At 46.9% G+C, this 20,093-nt stretch overlaps 1 protein-coding gene across 10 annotated transcripts in view; it reads right to left on the reverse strand.

Annotated features, from left to right (window-relative positions):
- CUX1 (cut like homeobox 1) overlaps window positions 1-20,093 on the reverse strand; it is a 349,533-nt gene that overhangs the window by 119,946 nt on the left and 209,494 nt on the right. For all 10 annotated transcript variants that reach the window (XM_061402011.1, XM_061402012.1, XM_061402009.1 and 7 more), the window contains exons 6-8: window positions 17,153-17,276; window positions 13,414-13,490; window positions 11,653-11,719 (exon numbers count right to left, since the gene is read on the reverse strand). In XM_061402011.1, the coding sequence (XP_061257995.1) occupies window positions 11,653-11,719; window positions 13,414-13,490; window positions 17,153-17,276 (268 nt within the window). The remainder of the gene's footprint in view (window positions 1-11,652; window positions 11,720-13,413; window positions 13,491-17,152; window positions 17,277-20,093) is intronic.

Raw genomic sequence — 20,093 nt, forward strand, 5'->3', positions numbered from 1 at the left:
ACAAAAGTTCTGTTTACACTAGACTGTAGTCTATTACGTGTGCAATAGCATTATGTCTTAAAAAAAATGTACATACCTTAATTAAAAAAAATTTAATACTAAAAAACACTAATCATCACCTCAGCCTTCAGTGAGTTGTAACACTTTTGCAATGGCAACCTCACCACGACAAATATAATAACAGTGAAAAAGTCTGAAATACTGTGAGAATCACCAGCTTGTGACACACAGACATGAAGGAAAAGCAAATACTTTTGGAAAATGGCACCAATGAGGTGTGCTTATATATATATGCGTGCACACACACACACACACACAGACTCTCTTTCCCTGTCATACACAATGCAAATACTTTTGCCACTTGATCTACCAGTCATTCATCAATCACCAGCAAGCTGTGAAATTTTCTTTGTGAGTTCTACCTTTGGCATCATGCTTTGAAAGATTTTTTTCCCACCCTCACATTATATAAATATCCATCTAAAATTTCTCCTAGTGTTTTTATGACTTTGTTTTTCATATGTAAATATTTAAAACGTTGAGGCTTGACTCTGCACAGGGCTCTGCCTCATCTCTCATCCTCTGAGTGTTAGCCAGCTATTCTGGCACCACTGATCGAAGGCTCCATTCCTTCCCCAACTCATTTAAGCTCAAGTCATTTTTATAGACAACTTCTAAAAATTTCCCCCCTTTAATTTGGAAACTTTGAAAAATACTAGAAGGCTATCAGAAGAAAAGGCCAATCAACCATATGCCTACACACAGAATTACCTACTTCACATAACTGGTCCTTTCCCCCTTATCGACAACAAATCCTAAGTTTCTAAGTACCCGGGGGCTTCCCATGGAAAACGGAAGGATCTAATAATCTTTATGTTGCATAAATTCTATAGATTGGCGCTTTTTTTTTTTTTTTAGGGTAGAAAGACCACACAAATGCATCAAAATAAAAATAGGCAAATTTTAAAAGAAAGATAAATGAAAAGCTAAAAATATATGTTTTCCTATGAAATTTCAAGATTATGCTCTGTTTCTGCATCCAGGCTCTGTGGATAACATTCCAAACACCACATAATTTTAATATTTTCTCCCAACTTTACCTTTAGGGAAATCGGAGGGCATACGTGCAGTCACGTGGGGGTTAATCCTCACTGATGCTGAAGGCCCTGAGTCTCTGCTCTGTTCAGCAGAGCATGAAATCTCAAAGCTCAGGAGAGCAATGCGGCCAGGCTGCCAGAGCGATGCCATAAAGTTCTACATTAAAAATTCATACTGCAGGCTCGCCTCAGAGCTCAGCTCTGGCTGAAAGGAGAGCTGGCGGGGGCGGAGGGGGGAATACGAGACACCCCACTGTCTTTCTGGCAATTGGAGACATTCCTCAACAAACAGCACCTCAGGAAGAGAATGAAAGGGCAAACAAGCCGTGAAGGAAATCAATGAGTTCAATTATCTGGCTCTCCCTCGGTTTCCTATAGGAAACTTCTCATTCTGAAGGCTGGTTCCCCAAAGTTTCTTTTAACGATATCCCAGAACAGGAGCCCCAGACGTCTGTGCTTAGGCCCAGATGCTTGGCACCTCTCTTAATTTGTTTTATATCAGCCCAGGGGCCCCCAAATTCTCCAGGCCACGTGGAAACAGGTCTCTGCTGAACTCTCGGAGTTGCCTCTGACGTGTGGCTGGAGGGAACCACACTGTTCTTGCTTTAGAAGGTGGGTTCCACACACACGTGGCGTGTGGATTTTGGAAGGCAGTTATTCTGTGGTTATTAACCTCCAGAGGTTAAAGGCACTAACGGCCCCTCAATCATCTGAACTCAGAACTTTTTGCCGCCAGTGTTAGCAGCACCCAAGGGGAACTAGTTAAGATTTTAAATTCAGAGTCTCTTAGGATGATGATACAACACGAAAACAGGGCACTTTACCCAACACCTGCAGCTGCAAATACAGGGGTCTTGTGATGCAGATGGACTGGCCTGATTTTCACAAGTCAAACATGGAAGATGCTGGGTTCCTTAGGGTTGGAAGAGACCGGTGGTGCGGGAAGTGAACCAACATTTTGCAAATGGGCCAGGCAGGGTGTCTGGTAGCCATTTGCTGATGGCGTGAGTGCAGATGCTGCGCCAGGCCTCCCTTTACTCAGGAGGAAACTAAGGCCAGAGTAAGGAAACTGAGAGCCCTGCCCAGGGTTTCTGTACTCACAGCACCAGGAATCAAACTCTGGAATGACCTTGAGACCTGGGCTCTTCCCCTGACCCTCATGCTGCCCCCCACGTCCTGGGGAGCCCTTTCCCTGAAGGCCACCCGACAGATAGGCTGCACAGGGCCAGCTCGGGGAGGACGGGAGAGCCCAGCTTTGGGGAAGGAGTTGGGTGATCAAGTTCAAGGAGCTGAGAAACGGGCAGGCCCTTCAAGTCTGCCTGAGCTCTGGTCCAATCTTCCTGTTTTGCTACTGAGGACACTGCTGCTGCCCAGGTGACAGAGCTCAGACCGGGTGACAGAGCTGAGACCTGACCCAGGATCTCCCGACTCTGGGCCCAGCACCTTCCACTGTGCACCAATCAAGGGGAGGCTGGGGCATCTGTAAGTGTCACCAGACAGTGGCCTGGTAACGGGGTCCTCAGAGAATTCTGGTCTGATGATGCCATAGGGAAGCCTCTGAAAGATGCCATAGCCACTGGCAGAACGTAAAGGCTCCAAAAGACAGAGCAAGTGTGAAGCTTCCTAGTTACAACCTGCACAGCAATGAGGGCAACGTGACAAATCAGGCCCCCAAACAAGAGGGAACTCAATGGGTGACAGTCTCCTGGGATGTCTACTGATGGGATGTCATGCAGCATGTATCACGTTTCTGAATAACAGGTAATGACAAGAAAGACATATTTACATGCCAAGTAAAAAACAACCACCACCTAGAAATGAAAACCTTGTACCAGTCTGATACCATTCGTGAACAGTAAAAGAAAAAAAATAGAGTACCATATAGAAAAAAGATTGGAATAAAATATGCCAAAATGTTAAAACAGTTATCTGGGGACTTCCCTGGTGGTCCAGTGGTTAAGAATCCGCCTGCCAATGCAGGGGATGTGGGTTGGATCCCTGGATGGGGAACTAAGATCCCACAGGCCTCAGAGGAACGAAGCCTAAGTGCCATAATTAGAGAGCCCTTGAGTTGCAACAAAGACCTGGTACAGCCAGAAATGAACCAAAGAAACAAAAAACCATAACAACAAAACCCAGTTATCCATGTGTTGTGGGATAATGAGTGATGACCTATTTTTAAAAATCTACTAGAATTTTCTAAATTTTATACAATAAACATGTGTGAGTTTCATGAATTTTAAGAATCATAAATGTTATATAAAAGGAATTAGCCTTCATTGATTTGGGGCAATTCCAGGGAAGGATGGTTTCTCACTTTCTCGACTTCCTGCCTCTCCCTTTAAAGGGCCCTTGCCTGGTCAGGGCCCTTCTTCCCTCCATATTGGAAGCTAAGGAGATAAGCAGTGTCATGATGACCTGCATGGCTGTGGGTCCTCTCTGCAGCCAGGGACTCCTGGGTAGGGGGTGGGGTGGAGGTCAGAAATAAGCGGCTTTGGGAGGAGTTTCATTCAGGGCAGAAGGCTGTGTGAATGGTCCAGACCGGCTTCCACTATGCTATCATATCTCTGTGACGTACTTCAGAGGTTCAGGTGGCTCCTGCTTTCTTCTCAAATGCCAACAGCTTCTGTAGTTTGCTTTTCCTTCCAGAAAGCACATGGCCTTGCTGGTCGGGCTCTCAGCACTGCCGGGACTAGTCCCTTGGCCTCCATAATCCACTGGTCTAAACAGTGAGGGCGCCCACAGAGTGATTCATTCAACAAAAGCCCTCAGTGTCAGTGATGCCAACGGGCATGTGGGGTGCAGGGACTGAGGTGGGCCCCTCCTCAGGCAGATCAGGCGGTGTTGGCCACCTCTGTGTGGTCCACAGGGACACACCCGTCCTCTTCCTTGAGCTCTGCAGGCAGGAAGGCGCCCATTATGATGCCCAATTTGTGGCTCATCAAATGTGCTTTGATCTTCTACAAACGGATGTCTTCTCTAACAGCCCCTTACCTGTTTCCCTGTTTCCTTTAGCCTCCAACTGTGATTTCGCCAAGACTGTCCTTTACAGTGAATCAGGAAAACTTCAAGGATCTCTGAAAAATCCCCAGTTTTTTATAAAAGCACGCCGAACTCAGGTGATAGCTTATGCATCCTTTTCTCTACAATACCCCTGGAAGAATGCTGGATGAGTATCATTACTACCTCTATACTCATAAGCATGTTTACACACACACATACCGGACAGCTCTACGTACATGTGTGTGGCACGTGTTTTTATGTACAGAGTGTGTGATCCGTGTCTGTGTGCATATCACACCCGTAACTCCCCTTGCCCTCTTTACTCTGTAGTTCTAGCACCTGACACATTGCCTGCGTTTCAACACAGTGTTTTAAGATTAGCTGAAGGGAGGTAAAGAGCACCAGTTCTCATTGATGCCATGTAATTTTTAGACCTGCCTAGAGTCCACGGAATAGGTGAAGAATGTTTAGCACTGAGAGGACTTTCTATCTGGATTTGAGAATAGGAAGCCAGGCCCTTCTTTCTGCACAGTTCTCGGACTGGAAAAAACTTCAGATCAGGGTTGTACTGCTTGTACAAGAAGAGAAGGCAAAACAGATACAGTCAGTGCAAAAGCCAAGGAAAGTCCTTTGGTACTCATGCAGGCATGGAGCTTTAGGTATGAAGCAAAATGCTTAGAGAGGAAAAATCACAGGAATTCTGCAAAATGCACACACCCTTTTGCAGATAAGGTATAGGGGAAAAAAAAAAGCATCATTTGTTCCTGGCACGTCTGATTTCTCTCTAAGGTTTAAAGGACAGGGGTTTCTTTATTCAAGTCTATCTCTTTGAAACCATCAAAGTAGCTGCTTCTCCATTTTTAGGGAAATTAATCTAACCAGGATAATTACAGCAACTCGTACTGGAAACTGATGACTCATCAAAAAGCCAGGAAATAGAAAATGTTACATTCTTCTTAAAGGTACAGCAGGGAGACTCTGTTTCCGGACACTGAGGTGGTCTTTTCAAATTCAGTTGGGGGAAGCAAAGTCTGTCTAACGGGAGTATGCTGGCTACTCGGCTCTACCTGGCTCAGTTTCCTGAGCCTTGCATGTGGAACTGTAAAAAAATAAATAAATAAAAGGGAAATCAGTCTGTGAGGGTAAATACATCAGGGCTCATGGAGAGGGAGAGAAGATGGAAAACCCTTCAAGAAGACCCATCACCTGGTGAGCAGCAGGTCAGTAACACTGCTCTCTGAAGGCAGCACAGAAAGAGACTTTCCAGGTCATGGTGGGAAAGTGCAAAGGACACTGGATTTTGAGTCCAAAGGTCTGGATTTGGGGCCTGATTCCATGTTCCCAGGGCAGTTTCCCTGTCTATAAAATGAGTGCAACAGGTACATCCTCCATGACTGCTGGAGCATGCAAGAAGGCATCATGACTTAGTCCAGAGTGATCTGGACGTGTGGACGCGCTCGACCCCTTGCCTTTGACTGCACACTGGCTACATTTATCAACTGCAGAATCATGTCTTCAACCCTGGGCATCCTCATGTTTTCAAACATTTCAGGTCCCCCTGTGCCCACTGCTGGGACACAGGAATCCCCTCCCTCCATAATGTGGGTGCGGAGTACAGGCTCCCATAAGCAATTTCAATAAAGCCCTAAGTCAAGCTCACCTGGGCAAGTTTTCTGCTTTCTCAGAGCATACTGCACTTTGTGATTATACACTGGTTGTATACACACGATAAAGAGAAAACACTCTAAAATGATCCCAAGTGAAGTTCTTCATAGGCGTCTCTTTCGTAATGAACTGCTTAAGCATGTGTGCATGCAATGTGGTTCTTTCTAAGAAGCATATAGGCAAGAAATACAACATGAGTAACCTTAAGAAATATGAATTTTACTGGCAGGAAAGGTTGGGAGGTGCAAATTCTCCTCAGACTAACATTAGCTATAGAAAAAAAAAAAAAAGGCAGTATTTCAGTGCGATTCAATATTTCCTTTCATCGGAGGCTCAGAGCCTCCACCCACAAGTCAGGAGGAATTTAACAAGCTGACTGTGTGTGTTAACAACTGAAGTTCCTTCTGCAACCAGGACTCTGGGGGACACAGCAAAGAGGTGGCCGTGGACTTTAGTGAAAATGGGACTTCCTGCAGATTTGCCCAGAATGTTGGTATCTCGGCTGGAGGGTAACATTCCTCCCGCCATGGGCAGTGGTCACCTAAGCCCAACCACAAGTGAACAGCTGCACAGGACAGGCGTGGAGTTGGTGGGGGGGGGGGGAGCTGTCCAGACCTTTCTCCTGGGGCCCGAGAAGCTGTCTCCCTTCCTCCAAGGCCATCCCAGGGAGCCATTGAAATCTTACCCAACCTGCTCAACATTGCTAGAATCTCCATGTTAATGTCAGCTGGGGTGCTAAGTCTCTATTTGCTAAGAGAAGGCAGAAGATCTGTACATAGCCTGACCAGCTGAGGAGGAGGTACTTTTTCCATTTAAAAAAAAAACAAGCAGAGAAATAATTCATTTATTTAACCCAGAAACGGTTATAATCTGAAACCCTGCAATCCTCTTACACAACAACTGTTTTGGCAAGCCCCCTGATGTTCCAACAAATATTAAACTGTGCTTGCCATTTGTCTAAGGAATCTTGCATTAATAAACATGAAGAAGAACACTTTTACCTCCCACTCTCAATGACAGGACAAAACAAAGACCAGCTGTATTCATCAATGAAGCCTTGTTCTGCACATAAAGGCTAATTACATTTCGCTTCAAGCCTACACATGGAAAACTTTCCTGCTGCTGTCCCCGCCGCAGCCAGCGGGCCGGCCCAGCTGACGCAGGCTGACGGCTGCACCCAGTCAGCAGGGGCTCCTGACAGCCTCGCTGCCTCCGACCTGTGGGCTTCGGTCCCCAGTGGGGGCAGCGAAGGATGGTCATCCCAGTGACATCGTCCCAGGGAGGGAGAGGCAACATGTACTCTTCAAACCTTCTGGGGACATGATGCCATTCAGGCCAGACTTTCCCAAGACCCGTAATTTCAGAAACACACACATACACCAAGCTCAGGGCAAGCTTGTCGGGAACAGCTTCTATTTGCTGACAACAGAAGAGCTGACAGCTGTCACTGTGCTGGGGGCTGTGGGCATAACTCCTCATTACCCTCCACTGCCACCCAGAGTTCTGACTGCTATTCTGCCCATTTTACAGGTGAGGAAAGAGAGGCCAGAAATCAAGCAGCTTATCCAAGAACACATGGGGTAGGGACAGCGGACCCGCCACCCCTCCCCGCCATGACCCACTCAAAGCCCATGTTCCATGATGCCTTTCCCACCCACTTCCTGTTCTGCATTTTCTGTCAACACTTAAAAAACAAATTGTTTTGGCCTTGCTGCTCAGCATATAGGATCTCAGTTCCCTGACCAGGTTGATCAAACCTGTGCCCCCTCAAGTGGAAGGGTGGAGTCTTAATCACTGGACTGCCAGGGAAGTTTTTTAAGAAACCCTTTTAAGAATCTCTCCTTTGAGAAGGGAGAAAAATACATTGTTTTAAAATGTTTTAAGACCACTTGTGAGGAGCTTGGGCCCTGGTGGGCTTCTACTGGTAAGTGTTAGACTAGATGGAAAGTTGTCTAGTCGAACACAGGACAAGTAAGTCAGGCTGGAAGCAGACGGTAGAATGACAGACCTTTCCCAGAAAATGAAAAGGGAGGGAACTGAGAGGTGGAGCGCGGCGGGGGGCGGCTCCGTGTGGGAGCTTTAAGACTGAAGCAATTGTTTCTGAAGTTAAAAGAAAGTAGCAATTATTATCTCAGGCCATTCTCTACATTTTTTATGGATTACTTCCTCTGGGAATCATCTACAGTAAGGGTTGGGCCCTCAGCTGCCCTGTGTTAGACGTTTGCTTCTATTAATATTTAGAATTGCTGACCCCCATCTGGGGCTTCCCTGTTGGTTAACCGGTAAAGAACCTGCCTGTAACGTGGGAGACTTGGGTTTGATTCCCGTGGAGAAGGGAATGGCTACCCACTCTAGTGTTCTTCCCTGGAGAATTCCATGGACAGAGGCTACAGTCCATGGGGTCACAAAAAGTTGGACAGGGCTGATCCCCTTCTGAGTCTCTGTCCAGCCCCGGCGTCCACCATGCCCACCTGCCTGGCAGATCAGCCTGTCAGAGCTCCAGGCTTGTCCCCCAGGTGACTGGCCTTGATGCCTGGTGTTTTCACAGATGGAGCTCCTTTGCCTCCAGCAACCCCTGACTCCAGAGCATCTTTGTGCCTCAAATCACAGGTCACCACCTGCAGGAAGGCCTCCTTGACAGCCTCTCCTTTGGCTCCAGCTGGGTAGGGCCTGTGCTAGAGACCCACTATCCCCCTCACCAGCTCCCTCTCCTGCTGGTCCTCCCCTGGCAGTGGGGAGTCCTGGCCAGGGCCCAGAGGAGGGTAAGGTCAGGGGTTGCTGGTACTGCCCTGGAGCCCTGTCCCCTCCCAATACAGGCAGAGTGAGGCCCGGCCAGTGCTTGCTCAGGATACCGGCATCCAGCTGGTCCTCCCTGTCCCTGTGGTGCCATGTTAAACTCCCTCCTGACCGTCCTAGCTGGAGGGGGCTGTCTGTCTTCTGTCGACACCCCGATGCTGCAGATAGTATGCTAATGTCCCCCCGACAGCAGGGATTGTGCTGGATGGCAATGGCTGTTCTCCCTGAGCCTCTCTGAAGGTCTCCATGAACATCAGTGGAGCTGACGGTGGATCTGGGTTGTGCCCATCTGGCTCACTCTCTCTGTGCCCAGGTACATGTCGCACCTCTTGCCTCCCCACTCATCCGAGGAGATGAGGGTTTCCTGCTACAATCACAGGTGAGGACGCACCCCAAGGGCACCTGTGGCCCCGTCAGCAGGTGGTAACTACAGCTGCAGTTTGGAGGCAAAGCATTTTACATGACAGAATAACAGACTCCATGTTTTTTGATTCTATCCTCCATTTACTCTAGTTCAATGAAAAAGCGGAAGTAATGTGTGGATTTTCACTTATGTGTATTTTTTTTGGGGGGAAAAAAAAGCTTTCTGGCCTTAAGATACACTGATATGGTGGGACGTAGTCTAGAGATGATTCTCCCTGAGCCTCCATCAACTACTGCCATTTATCAGAGGTCAGCGGGCTCTGATAAGTTCAAGGGAGAGGTCTGGGGTCAGGAGGACCAGCCTCTGGTGCTCTCCTGGGTGGCCTTGCTGATTCAGGTGACCTGAGATTTAACAATCTTACTGTCAAATGATGCAGCTGGCTACTAAGGAATGGACTCAGGCTGGGTTTCCTGCATCAATGAACAGTAACTTAAGGCAACACTGTGGGCTGAAAATCATCCTGTCATCTCAGGAGGCACCTCTGACCCTTCCCAGGGAGCAGACCACCTGGGAGACTGGAATCATCCTTGAGCATTGCACCCTGGCTCCAAGCACAGCAAGGAAAGGCTAGGGGTGGGGAGAAGATGCCCCTTCCTCCCTCCTCCTGTCCCCAGGCCATCCCGGTCACCACCTTCCTTATATTCTACTTATGACCCAACTAGCCGGTTGCCACTAGCTAAACAGATTTCACAATCACGACTCACAGTTTGGAAACCATGGGCTTAGATGGGCTTACTGGTTGGCTGTACAACAGCTGCTGCTGCTTTTTTTTTTTTAAAGCCTACAGTACCCAGTATTCTCAGGAGGCCTCCCATCCAAGTACTAACCAGGCCCAGACCCTGCTTAGTTTCTGAGATTAGACAAGATAGGGTGCGTTCAGCGTGGTATGGCTGGAGACAAAAAAGCTTTTTAAGTGCATAATAAACCAAACTTTGTTGACTGTAGATACACAAGATGTATCTGTGCCTTTTAGAAAGAGGTGTGTTTAACAAACATAAATTAAAAAGCTAAGGAAACAATCCAACATATCAGCCCCCAAAATCCCTATGAATTTTGTCAGCGAGATGATGTGGATAAGAGTGAATGAATCAAGGAATAAGCATAGCATCTTCAGATTAAACCTTTAGAAAAGAAATGCTATAAACTAAGGTTAGAACTATGTATCAGGTTAAAGTATTATAATTTAAAAAAAATCAAATTTACTGAGAAAAACAACCTGTGTAGTAGAATAAAGTCTAAGCAGAAATAGTAGAAAAACAAAGATGGCTGGTAGAAAAGGAAACCCAGACACGAACACCTAGGACAGCCAAGGGGACAGCAGTTGGTGTGGTGCCTCGGAGGATATGTTTGCAGGGGTGAGGAGCTCTCAGGCTGTGGGCTCAGTGGGGAGGGCATGCCTGTGGCTCATTGACAGTGATGCCCGGGATCAGAAGGGTTAATACCAGAACTGCCAGTTTTCAAAGTGTAATTTTAAGGGTCACGGGACCTTAGAACCAGTCCTTTCTGTAACATCTGAAGTCACATTTCAGCACACTAGGAGAAGAGGGGACAGTGATCTGGAGGGTTCCACCAGGATTTAGACGTGCCAACACGTTGGCCAGAACCACCAAGACTGACTGGGACGTTTTAGTCTCTGTGAGGAAGTTCTCTGCTCATGATCGAAATTGGTTCTGACCACCTGGCCCAGCTGCTGAACAATCCAGGGCAAAGGTCAGCCCCCCGCCCATGTGCCCTGAGAGCAGTTGGCCCAGCAGCAACCTCTGAGGTGGGACTGAGGGTGCTGAGTACCAGAGCCCCACCCGGAGCTGGAGCAGGGGAGGAGGGTGGCGCTATTCAGAGCCACCCCCCCAAAACCCACCAGCGCCCACTGAGGCCTGGTGTGAGCACAGCAGGAGCTGAGTCTTACTGGAGACACAGCTGTTGGGGATGGAGTGGGATGGGGTAGGGAGTGGTGGATGGGTGTCTGGGGGAGATGGGAGGAGCCTCCCGGGACAGGAAAAAGTAGTTTAGACACTAGCCTGGCGTTTTCAGGGAACAATCTGTTCTTTTTCTTTCTTGATTTATGTCAGTGTTATTTCTTGCTTGCTGGCTGGCAACAGGGCACCTGCGGTGGATCACTGATTCCCTCCCGACAAGACCTTTATCTGATATACCTGCCCAAAGATGCACACACCCCTACTTTGTGTAAGTGTCTGCACACGGACGCCTAGCACCATAAGGTGGGGTTTGAACAGACAGATCAGTGTGGGAGTGGAGGCTTTGGGCACGGGTAGAAGGTGATGCTGTTGCCACACACCAAGCTCCACAAAACGTCCCAAGTATCACACCTTCTCTGTGCTGATGCTTTCCCAAAATTTCTTAGAAAAAGGCACAGTGGTGACCGGGCTTCACAATAATTAAGAAAAAAAGTGTCAGTTGGAAGGGCTGTTCTGAGAGCACCAGACACAGCTTATTGTCACATCTTAGGTTTTAAACTTATGCAAAGAATCATGGGAATGACACTCTGTTCTTTACAGCAGCTCAGACGCCAAGTATCTTCTAAACCCTGTACCACTTTGCAAAGTCAATCAACAGGAGGGTGAAGCAGGGAGACCTTTCATGGATTAGCAGTACTGGGAGCTACCTGACCAAATGCATGCGGACAGAGGGGGATGGGCAAAGACTTACTTGGCAGTAATTTCTTCATCATATTTGGTTTTCAGGTCAAATAATTCTGTTCGAGTTTTTTCCAGGGCTGAAAGGCAGAGGACATAAAATCATGATATAAGATACTAATTATTCCTATTAAATCAGAAAGAAAAAAAAATCATATTCTCATTTCAAAGGAGGCAAAGATTACAAAAGTATCACAGAATGGAAAAGAAAAATCCCCTTCCACTGCTGCTTCACCTCATCCCATGAGCCTCTAATTAGGTAAATTTCCTGCTTTTAAATGAATTTCACTATTTAAAAAATATTTCCATATATAATTGCATATATGTTTAAGTGTATATACATATATATTTTATTTTTACCCACTCCCATAAATTAAAAATATATACACATATGTATATTTTTACCCTCCCCCTTTCCCCCCCCCGACCCCAAATACCGACAGTAAAGAATCTGCCTGCAATGCAGGAGACCAGAGTTTGATCCCTGGGTCAGGAAGATCCCCTGGAGAAGGGAATGGCAATTCACTCCAGTATTCTTTCCTAGAGAATTTCATGGACAGAGGAGCCTGGTGGGAAACAGTCCATGGGGTTGCAAAGAGTAGGACATGACTGAGTGAATAACACACACGCACCCATAAATAGGATGATACAAACATCTTCTGAGATTTACACTTTGCCCTGAGCAGAAGCATAGAAATCTCTCTATGCTGGGGCATGACAATGACAGTAACAATTTAGCTCCTGCACAGGGCTTGCCACATGCCCGGGGCAACAGGATACCTTGAAGGGAAGGTGCTGGGTGAGTAGCTGGGACGTTCCAACTTCAGATAAATACCACCCAGCTGGCCTCCCAAGAGGCAATTACATTCCCATCAATACTGAGTGTGATTCTTTTCTTATACTCTCACCAACACTGGATATTATCAATTAAAAACATTTTTTTTTGACAATCTGACAGGCAAAACAATCTCTCACTGATTTAATTAGCATTTCCCTGCCTATTCAAAATTAACATTTTTTTCATATATGTATTAGCTGTGTGTTTCTTCTGTAAACTGCTTGTTTCCATCCTTAGCTCCTTGTTCTCCTGGACTGTTCATCTATTATTATTGATTTTCGGGTGATCTTTATATTTTGGGGATCTTACATATCGGAATTTGTTGTGATTATTTTCTCCCACTCTTGTCATTTTTTTTTAAACCTGGATTATGATGTTTTCTGTTATTTTTCCACATTTAAATTAAATATATAGTCCTGTTTCTCTTTCAGAACAAAAAGAAAAAAAGGCAAAAAGAAGTTTAAAGAAAAACCTGAGCATAGATTTTTGGGTACTTTTGCAGTTTTAAAGGTCTGCTGTTACTGTTCTCCTTAACTTCACAGGGTAGAAATAATGGTTTTTTTCCTCCATTATTGTTCCAAACGACAAGTCAGCCCTCGACAGTTTGGTGATTTAGACGTGTTTGTTGGAAAAAGAGCAAGAAGAAAGGATGGTTCCTGGCAGTGATGTACATGGAGTTTGCAGCCTCCCACCTTGCCTCGCAGGACTCAGAGTGGGTGACTCACAAAGTCGAGGTGGGAAGGGGGTGGTGTGGGGGAGGGAGGCGAGTGGTGTCTGAGGCACACTGGGGTGTGGGCTGGCTCCCTCCCTCCTCTAGGCTCACCACAGTGGCAGGCGACAGGTGTCAGGGGGACCTGCAGGGACTGGGATGTGGAGTAAACCTGTCCTGGGTCAGTCTGGCCGGCAGTGGCCTGATGGGCAGGCAGAATAGCACACCTGTTTGCAGAGTCTGGACTTTATGTTCGGCTTCTTCTAGCTTTGAGGTGGTGGACATCTGGGTCTCCTGCAGCTTTCTGAAAAGGAAGAGGAGGAAGCCAGATTGGTCATCTTGTTGAGCAGCTCAAATGTCTTGTGGGTTCTGGAACTACGGCCATGAGCTGCCTTTAAACGGCTGGCGGCAGGCGTGCGGCTGGGTACCACTAGTAACACCACGAGCCCTGATGCCCTGACTTTTAACCCCCTGACTCTTACCCGCAGGTCACCCCCCGGGGGAAGTGTACTTCCTGTAGGACCTGATGCAAGGCAATTGATGTAGAAGGTTATCCTAAATGCAGCTTATTCTTGAAATGCCAGTTATTTTTAAAAAAGAAATAAAAGAAAAATCATCATCACGCACTCATTGTTTCCTGAAGTTAGCCCGACAAGAATGATGCATTTACATTTTGCTGACACAAGGAAGGAATTTGCTGGAATAAAGGATGTACTGAAGAGATGTGACAGCTGCTCCGTTTCTGTTAGAATGGAATGCGAATGCAGCGCTAATACCTAATGGGGACATTCTGAATGTCTGCAGCCACATTCCATGTATTTATATTTCCCAGGATCTCCAGATGAATTCCCTGGTCAATAAATAGCATTCCTTCCTCCTCATCGGCAGAAAAATCTCTAAAAATAAGTCTATTATTTTTACATCGTTTGAATGTAACACATGCTCTCATGAAGAAGAAACCTGGGAATACGGAAGAGTAGAACTGGCACAGTTAAAAAAAGACACCCAAATTTCCATCATCTGTGGAAAAGCACAGCTTGCATTTGCACCTATTTCAATTATAAAACTAATAAATGCTCTGTGTTGGGAAAAAAAAAAACCCACAAATATTATAAGAGATGGAAGGTAAACTGTCCTTTCTCTATCTTGGCTCTATTTGCACTCCTCAGATAGAGTTCTTTTGTAGCTCTTTAGAATTTTTATTTATTTATAGAAATACAATGTAATATGTAATGTACTGTAGCATAATATAAACTCAGATGTGATATATTACAATGTATATAAACAGAAAACCCCTTCTTTTCACACAAAAGGGGTCAGGGCACACGTGTTCTCCTGTAGCTAGCTTTTTCACTTATCTCAGTACTGTAGAAATAGTCTACCCTAGCATATATAGCTCTTTCCCATTCTTATTAAATAACTGACTCCACTCAGCTTCTCTGGGCATTTAGATGACTTATCAAATTTCTTTCTACTAAACAATTCTACAGTGATCATCATAGGTATTGTTGCATAATTCTGACAGTGAATTTGTTGAATAAAATTCAAACAGAGGAACTAATAAAGGGTATATGCAATTGTTTTTGTTGTTTTGATAGATATTCAGAAACTTTCCAACAAAAAGAACCTCACCAATTTAAACTCTTGCCAACAGCATTCGAGTGTTCTGCTGTGCCAACACTGGATAAAATTAAACTTAGTTTTATTGTGGAATACAGCTGAAAATTTCTCTTCGTATGAACTGTCTGTTCCTCTCCTCTGCCCATTTTTTGTAGTGCTGACTTTTTCTTATTAACTTGTAAGAGCTCTTTGTATGTAAGGAAAATTAGCCCTTTCTTTTATGTGGTGCAAATATTTCTTCCCAGTTTTTTGATGGTATAAAAATGTTATTCATCTTTATTTGTTTTTAAAAGTTTGTATGAAATTTTAGGCAGTCATATTTATATAAATTTTCTTTTATGCTTAGAAAGATTTCTCCATTCCAAACTCATTCAAAACAAAGTAAATGCCCATGTTTTCTTCCCATATATATATGATTTAATTACTGACATTTAAACCCTAATCCATTTCAATTTTTTGGTAAAGAATGAGATAAAGATCTAGCTTTATCCTCCACCTCCAGTGGTCAACTATTTGTATCTTTCAATATAATCAATCTTTTAACCTAATTTGAAAAATCAACTTAATAATATTAAATTTCTATAGGAATTTATTGTAACACTTCTATAAAGCATGACTTTGCTCTGTGCAGATGTAACCACATTGTCTATAATTCTGTACTATGCGTTTTTCACTTCATATTATGCTGGGTACATTTCTGGGGTTACTGCAAATTCAACAAAACTCTCTCTTATGTATCCATTTCTTGCTGGCAGGGCATTTCAATGACTTACACGTCCCCTGTCCGCCAGTTTTCAGTAACAGGGTGAGAAATCTCTTTGGGCATAAAGTACTTTCCAAGGAGACATATTTAGCAGCAGTTCCACTTCTGCTGGGTCAAAAGCCGACTCGTCCTTCTGAGCCCTGACTTTGTGGGGCTCTCCCAGCGGTATGGGTGCAGCGTTCCTTGCAGAGCTGGGCTTGACCTGAATGATTGGCTTTGGTGCTTCAGCAAGGACCTTAGGAGGCCAGGGTGCAGCGGTGGTTTGGGCTCCGGCCCCACCTCTGGGTGCCTGGGTGGGAGAGTGGGGGCAGGTCCCTAACCTGAGGCCTGGTCTCTCCACCTGAAAAATGAGACTGTCGGCTTGGCAGCTCTGTGCTGGATACTAGGTGAGACGATGCCCCGAGAGGACCTGGCAGTGAGTGCAGCAGGCATTCTTCCTCTTTTCTAAATGAAGCCAGCTTCATGGTACCCCAGAGAGGGCTTGGTGATGCCTGAGAGCTCCACTGGCCCGCCTCATGGAAGTCTAAGCAGCTGCTTCCCAGTCCACGGGAAACAGCCACAGGACGCCATCATGGGCCTGCCTCTCACTTGTAACCAGACATGTAGTGCCTCTCATTAATGGTCTCATGATTCTCCACGGCAGGCTGAAATTTTTACACTTTGGCTTCACCAGAGTTCTGAGAGCCTGACTTGTGCCATTTGAATTGGTGACTTCAACAGTCCTTATGGTTTTCACAGGAAATCTAACTTTCATTAAGTCGTCACACTAGCTGAAAATCCAATTCATTATTTGTGGCAAAGTTCTGGGTGAAGCAAGCCAGTGGAAACCTAACACTCACAACCCCTAGATGGTGCATGAACATATTTTACTGATACCAGTGCCAACAAACCAAGATATTGTGTGTGTGTGAGAGAGAGAGACAGAGACAGAGGGAGATGTTAAATAGTAATATTCCACTGACGAAGGTAGCAGGAGCCTGGGGTCGCCCAGGGCTTCCTAGAGAGGACAGGCAGCAGGAGACAGTCCTGCCCCTCTCATCTCACTCGGGTACAACCCCCATGTGTCAACCACACAAGCTTTGTGCTCAAGCTCCGCCTCACGCAGCCCCAACAGACACACCCTTGGACCACCAGACACCATTCCCCAATGGGGAGAGACTGGTACACTTCACTCAAGCCCATTTTACAAATTACAGAACAAGGGACACCTATAGTTTTCAAACAAAATTGTGCCTTAGAGCAGGGATCCCCAAGCTCCAGATCTAATGCCTGATGATCTGAGGTAGAGCCGGTTTAATAATAAGAGAAATAAAGTGCACACAGGAAGTGGAATGTGCTTGAATCATCTTGAAACCATCCGATCCCCACCTCCCTAATTCTGTGGAAAACCAATCTTCCACGAAACCAGTCTCTGGTGCCAAAAAGTTTGGAGGCTACTGCCTTAGAGCCCCTAGGATTCTGGTTTCCAACTTGGGCTTATTTCACAGGATTGCTTTAACAACAACAACAACAAAACTTGTGATATAAACAAGTAAAACCTTACATCGGCACATGGGTGCCTGCAGACCCCAAAACGTGCTCACCTCTCCTTTTCTGCAAAATCATTTTGTAACTTTTGTTCCTTTTCGAGAGCTATGGTCTCAGCCTGGTTCTTCAGAGTCTGTTCATATTCTCGGATTTTCTCTTTAAGTGCTTTTATCGTAACCTCTGCAGAAGGAGGGGAAAAAAAAACTCCAGTAAGAGAAGCATGGTTCCACACAGCTATATATACTAGGCTTTCGTAACCTAGGAGGATCGGTGTGTTTTAAACTTTAGCTCTTCAACCCTGACACAAAATCAATGGTTACGAGTCTCTTCAGAGACCTTTTACTCCCTAAATGTTAAATTGACTTTAAACATTTAGGTTGAGGAGGATCAATGGATTTTGCTGGGAAGAAGAACTATGTCTCTCTAATACAACTTAAGAAAAAGAAGGGGGGGAAATCAATGCTAAAATATAATATCATCGTATTGATGAATCTGAAATTAGCCTTCTACTGAGGGAAGATTAATAACGTTTTAGTGTAGGTTTAAGTACTTTCTTACAAAGAAAACAGTTCATAATTGTGTGCACATTTTGGAAGAAGCCTACAGACCTCCCTCCCTGGCTGTGGGCTGCAGCCCCGCTGTTTCACGAGTCATGAGACACATGGTGCACTGTGGGTCTGGGGCACGTCTCCCTGGCTGGAAGGGACCAGTTCCGGAGCCTGGGTGCTGACAGCACCCTCCTCCCTGGCCAGAGTCTGGCAGACCTGGGCTGTGTGTGCAGCGTGGATGACTTAGGGCCCAAGGGAGCCACGTTGGGGGGAGGGCGTGTGCCAGGTGGCGGTGCTGTGAGATGAAGCCCCGTGGTATCTGGTGGCAGGGCCCCCCGGAAGGCCCGGGCTCTGCTCTCCACCAAGTGTGTGTTTATGGGCCCAAAACGGGAACACAAGAGTAGATGCAACGAACAGGGCAGGGTCCTAACCCAGACCTGTTGGTGGCTAGGGCAGCATCGCTCTACCTGCCTTGACATGGACACCTCCACCTCGCTGGGGGCGCTGGCCGGCCCCCAGCCAAGTACTGCAGCCCCATCTCCAAGGTGAGCAAAGCCCTTGAGGGACTACACTTGCTCAGATGAGGATCCATCACACAGGAGGCAGGACTGAGTGCCTTAACGGTCCCAGTACCCGACACGGTGGGCGCTCAGCAGACTGAGTAGGGTGAGGCCATGAAGGGGCTGCGACAACAGGGCCCCAGGCTCACATGACAAGGTCGCCTGCCAGGTCTCTGCTCATGTAAGTGCTTGGACCGGTGGCCTTGGTCCCTCTGGGCTGTAACTCACGTTGGCTTCCACTCCCTGAGCTGCACGGACACGCTGGCCCAGGCAGGAGCTTGACAGCCGGGCGTTTATGCCCACGTGACTTATGGAGAAAAGCTAGAAGCTCTTTTGTTAAAATAAGAAACTGGTGCTTTTCTTTAAATGGAACCAGGGGGAATCTCCTCAGAGGAGGAGAGAGGGAATTAAGACCAATGACCCTGGCAAGGCATCTAAGAGACGAACAGGGGGCTTCCTGCCCCTTGGGCTGAGTGTTTGAGGCTGGGAAAAAATGTATCACAATGGTTAGTGATACACAAGCAAAGGGGCGCAGGCTGGGTGGGAGTGGAACGCATCCAAAACAGACACGTGACAGGTCACCTCTGGAAACACCTGCATGTTCTCTTTAGTCGACAGTCTACAGGCTGTAAACAGGCGGCATCTCTGCTTTGAACATCGGGTTGGAGACATCTGGGAAGCCCCCGACCCATCTATGCCCCTTCCAGGGGAGTTTGGGGCACTAGCTGGGAGCTCCACTCTGTCTGACAGGGTCTCTTCACCACCCCACCCCGGGGGGATTGCTTGGTAAGCCAGGGTGACTTGTGCTGGAGCCTCTGTCCCTCCTCTGCCACCTGGGCCCGGGGCCAGGACACTGCCCTGGGTGTGTTCCAGCTGTGCCCCTCTGTGTGAGTGGAGCGGGGTTGGGGTGGGGGTGCGGTTAGGTTAGGCGGAGGGCAGGGCGAGCAGTGTGGAGGAGCAGAGGACACTCAAGAGCTCTGTTCCCATTGCGAAGTGGTGGCAACCAAGGGAACCCCCGGCCTGGTCTGCCAGCCTCAGAGCCTTTGTTCTTAAGGCATGGGCTCTGTGTTTCTATTTTTTTGGCTGTGCCTCAGGGCTTGTGGGATCTTAGTTCCCCGACCAGGGATTGAACCCGTGCCCCCTGCAATGGAAGCGTGGAGTCCTAACCACTGGACTGCCAGGGAAGACCCTTGGGCTCTGCGTTTCATTTGAAAATGCCCATCAGGTGAGACTTTTGGGGGAGGTGATGGCCTCACACTGGGCAACTGGCCCCTGGGGTGGGGTGGGTGATGAGGCAGGTGGGGAGGGGGCACACGCCTTTCACCAGAACCAAATCATACTGAAGGAAACCCAGGTGGTGGATCTGTCCAAATAAGATGGCAGGGGTCGCTGGAAGGAAACAACAAGTGCCCCCCTGCTTTGGGTTGGTGCTGCAGAAACATCAGAACCAGAATTTCCGGGTTCTCTTTCCCCTGAGCGTGGGTGATTCTGACCAGAGCCGGGAGGGAGTACTTCTCTCACTGGACACCCCCCCCCCCACCTCCTAAGTCTACACCTCGCTCCCCAGCAGGACCGAGCTGTCCCTCCAGTCCACAGCCTCTCCGCTCCCTGTGGGGCCAGAACGAGGGGGCGTCCCCCAGGAAGGGGCCTTCAGGCTTGTTGCCTCACTGTCCAGGCCTGGACCTTCCTGACTCTTCCTGGGTCCTTTCCGTGGACAGTCCCTCCTCGTCAGTCTGGGTCCAAAGGTCTCAGAACCCAAGGATGCTTTTAATTTTTAAATTTTTCTTAAAAAAGCCTTTCTTTCTTTTTTAAAAAAGATTTCTCTTGATGTGGACCATTTTTAAAGTCTTTATTGAATTTGTTACAGTATCATTTCTGTTTTATGTTTT

This window comes from Bos javanicus, chromosome 25 (assembly GCF_032452875.1).
Source record: "Bos javanicus breed banteng chromosome 25, ARS-OSU_banteng_1.0, whole genome shotgun sequence".
In the NCBI taxonomy this organism is placed as follows: Eukaryota; Metazoa; Chordata; class Mammalia; order Artiodactyla; family Bovidae; genus Bos; species Bos javanicus.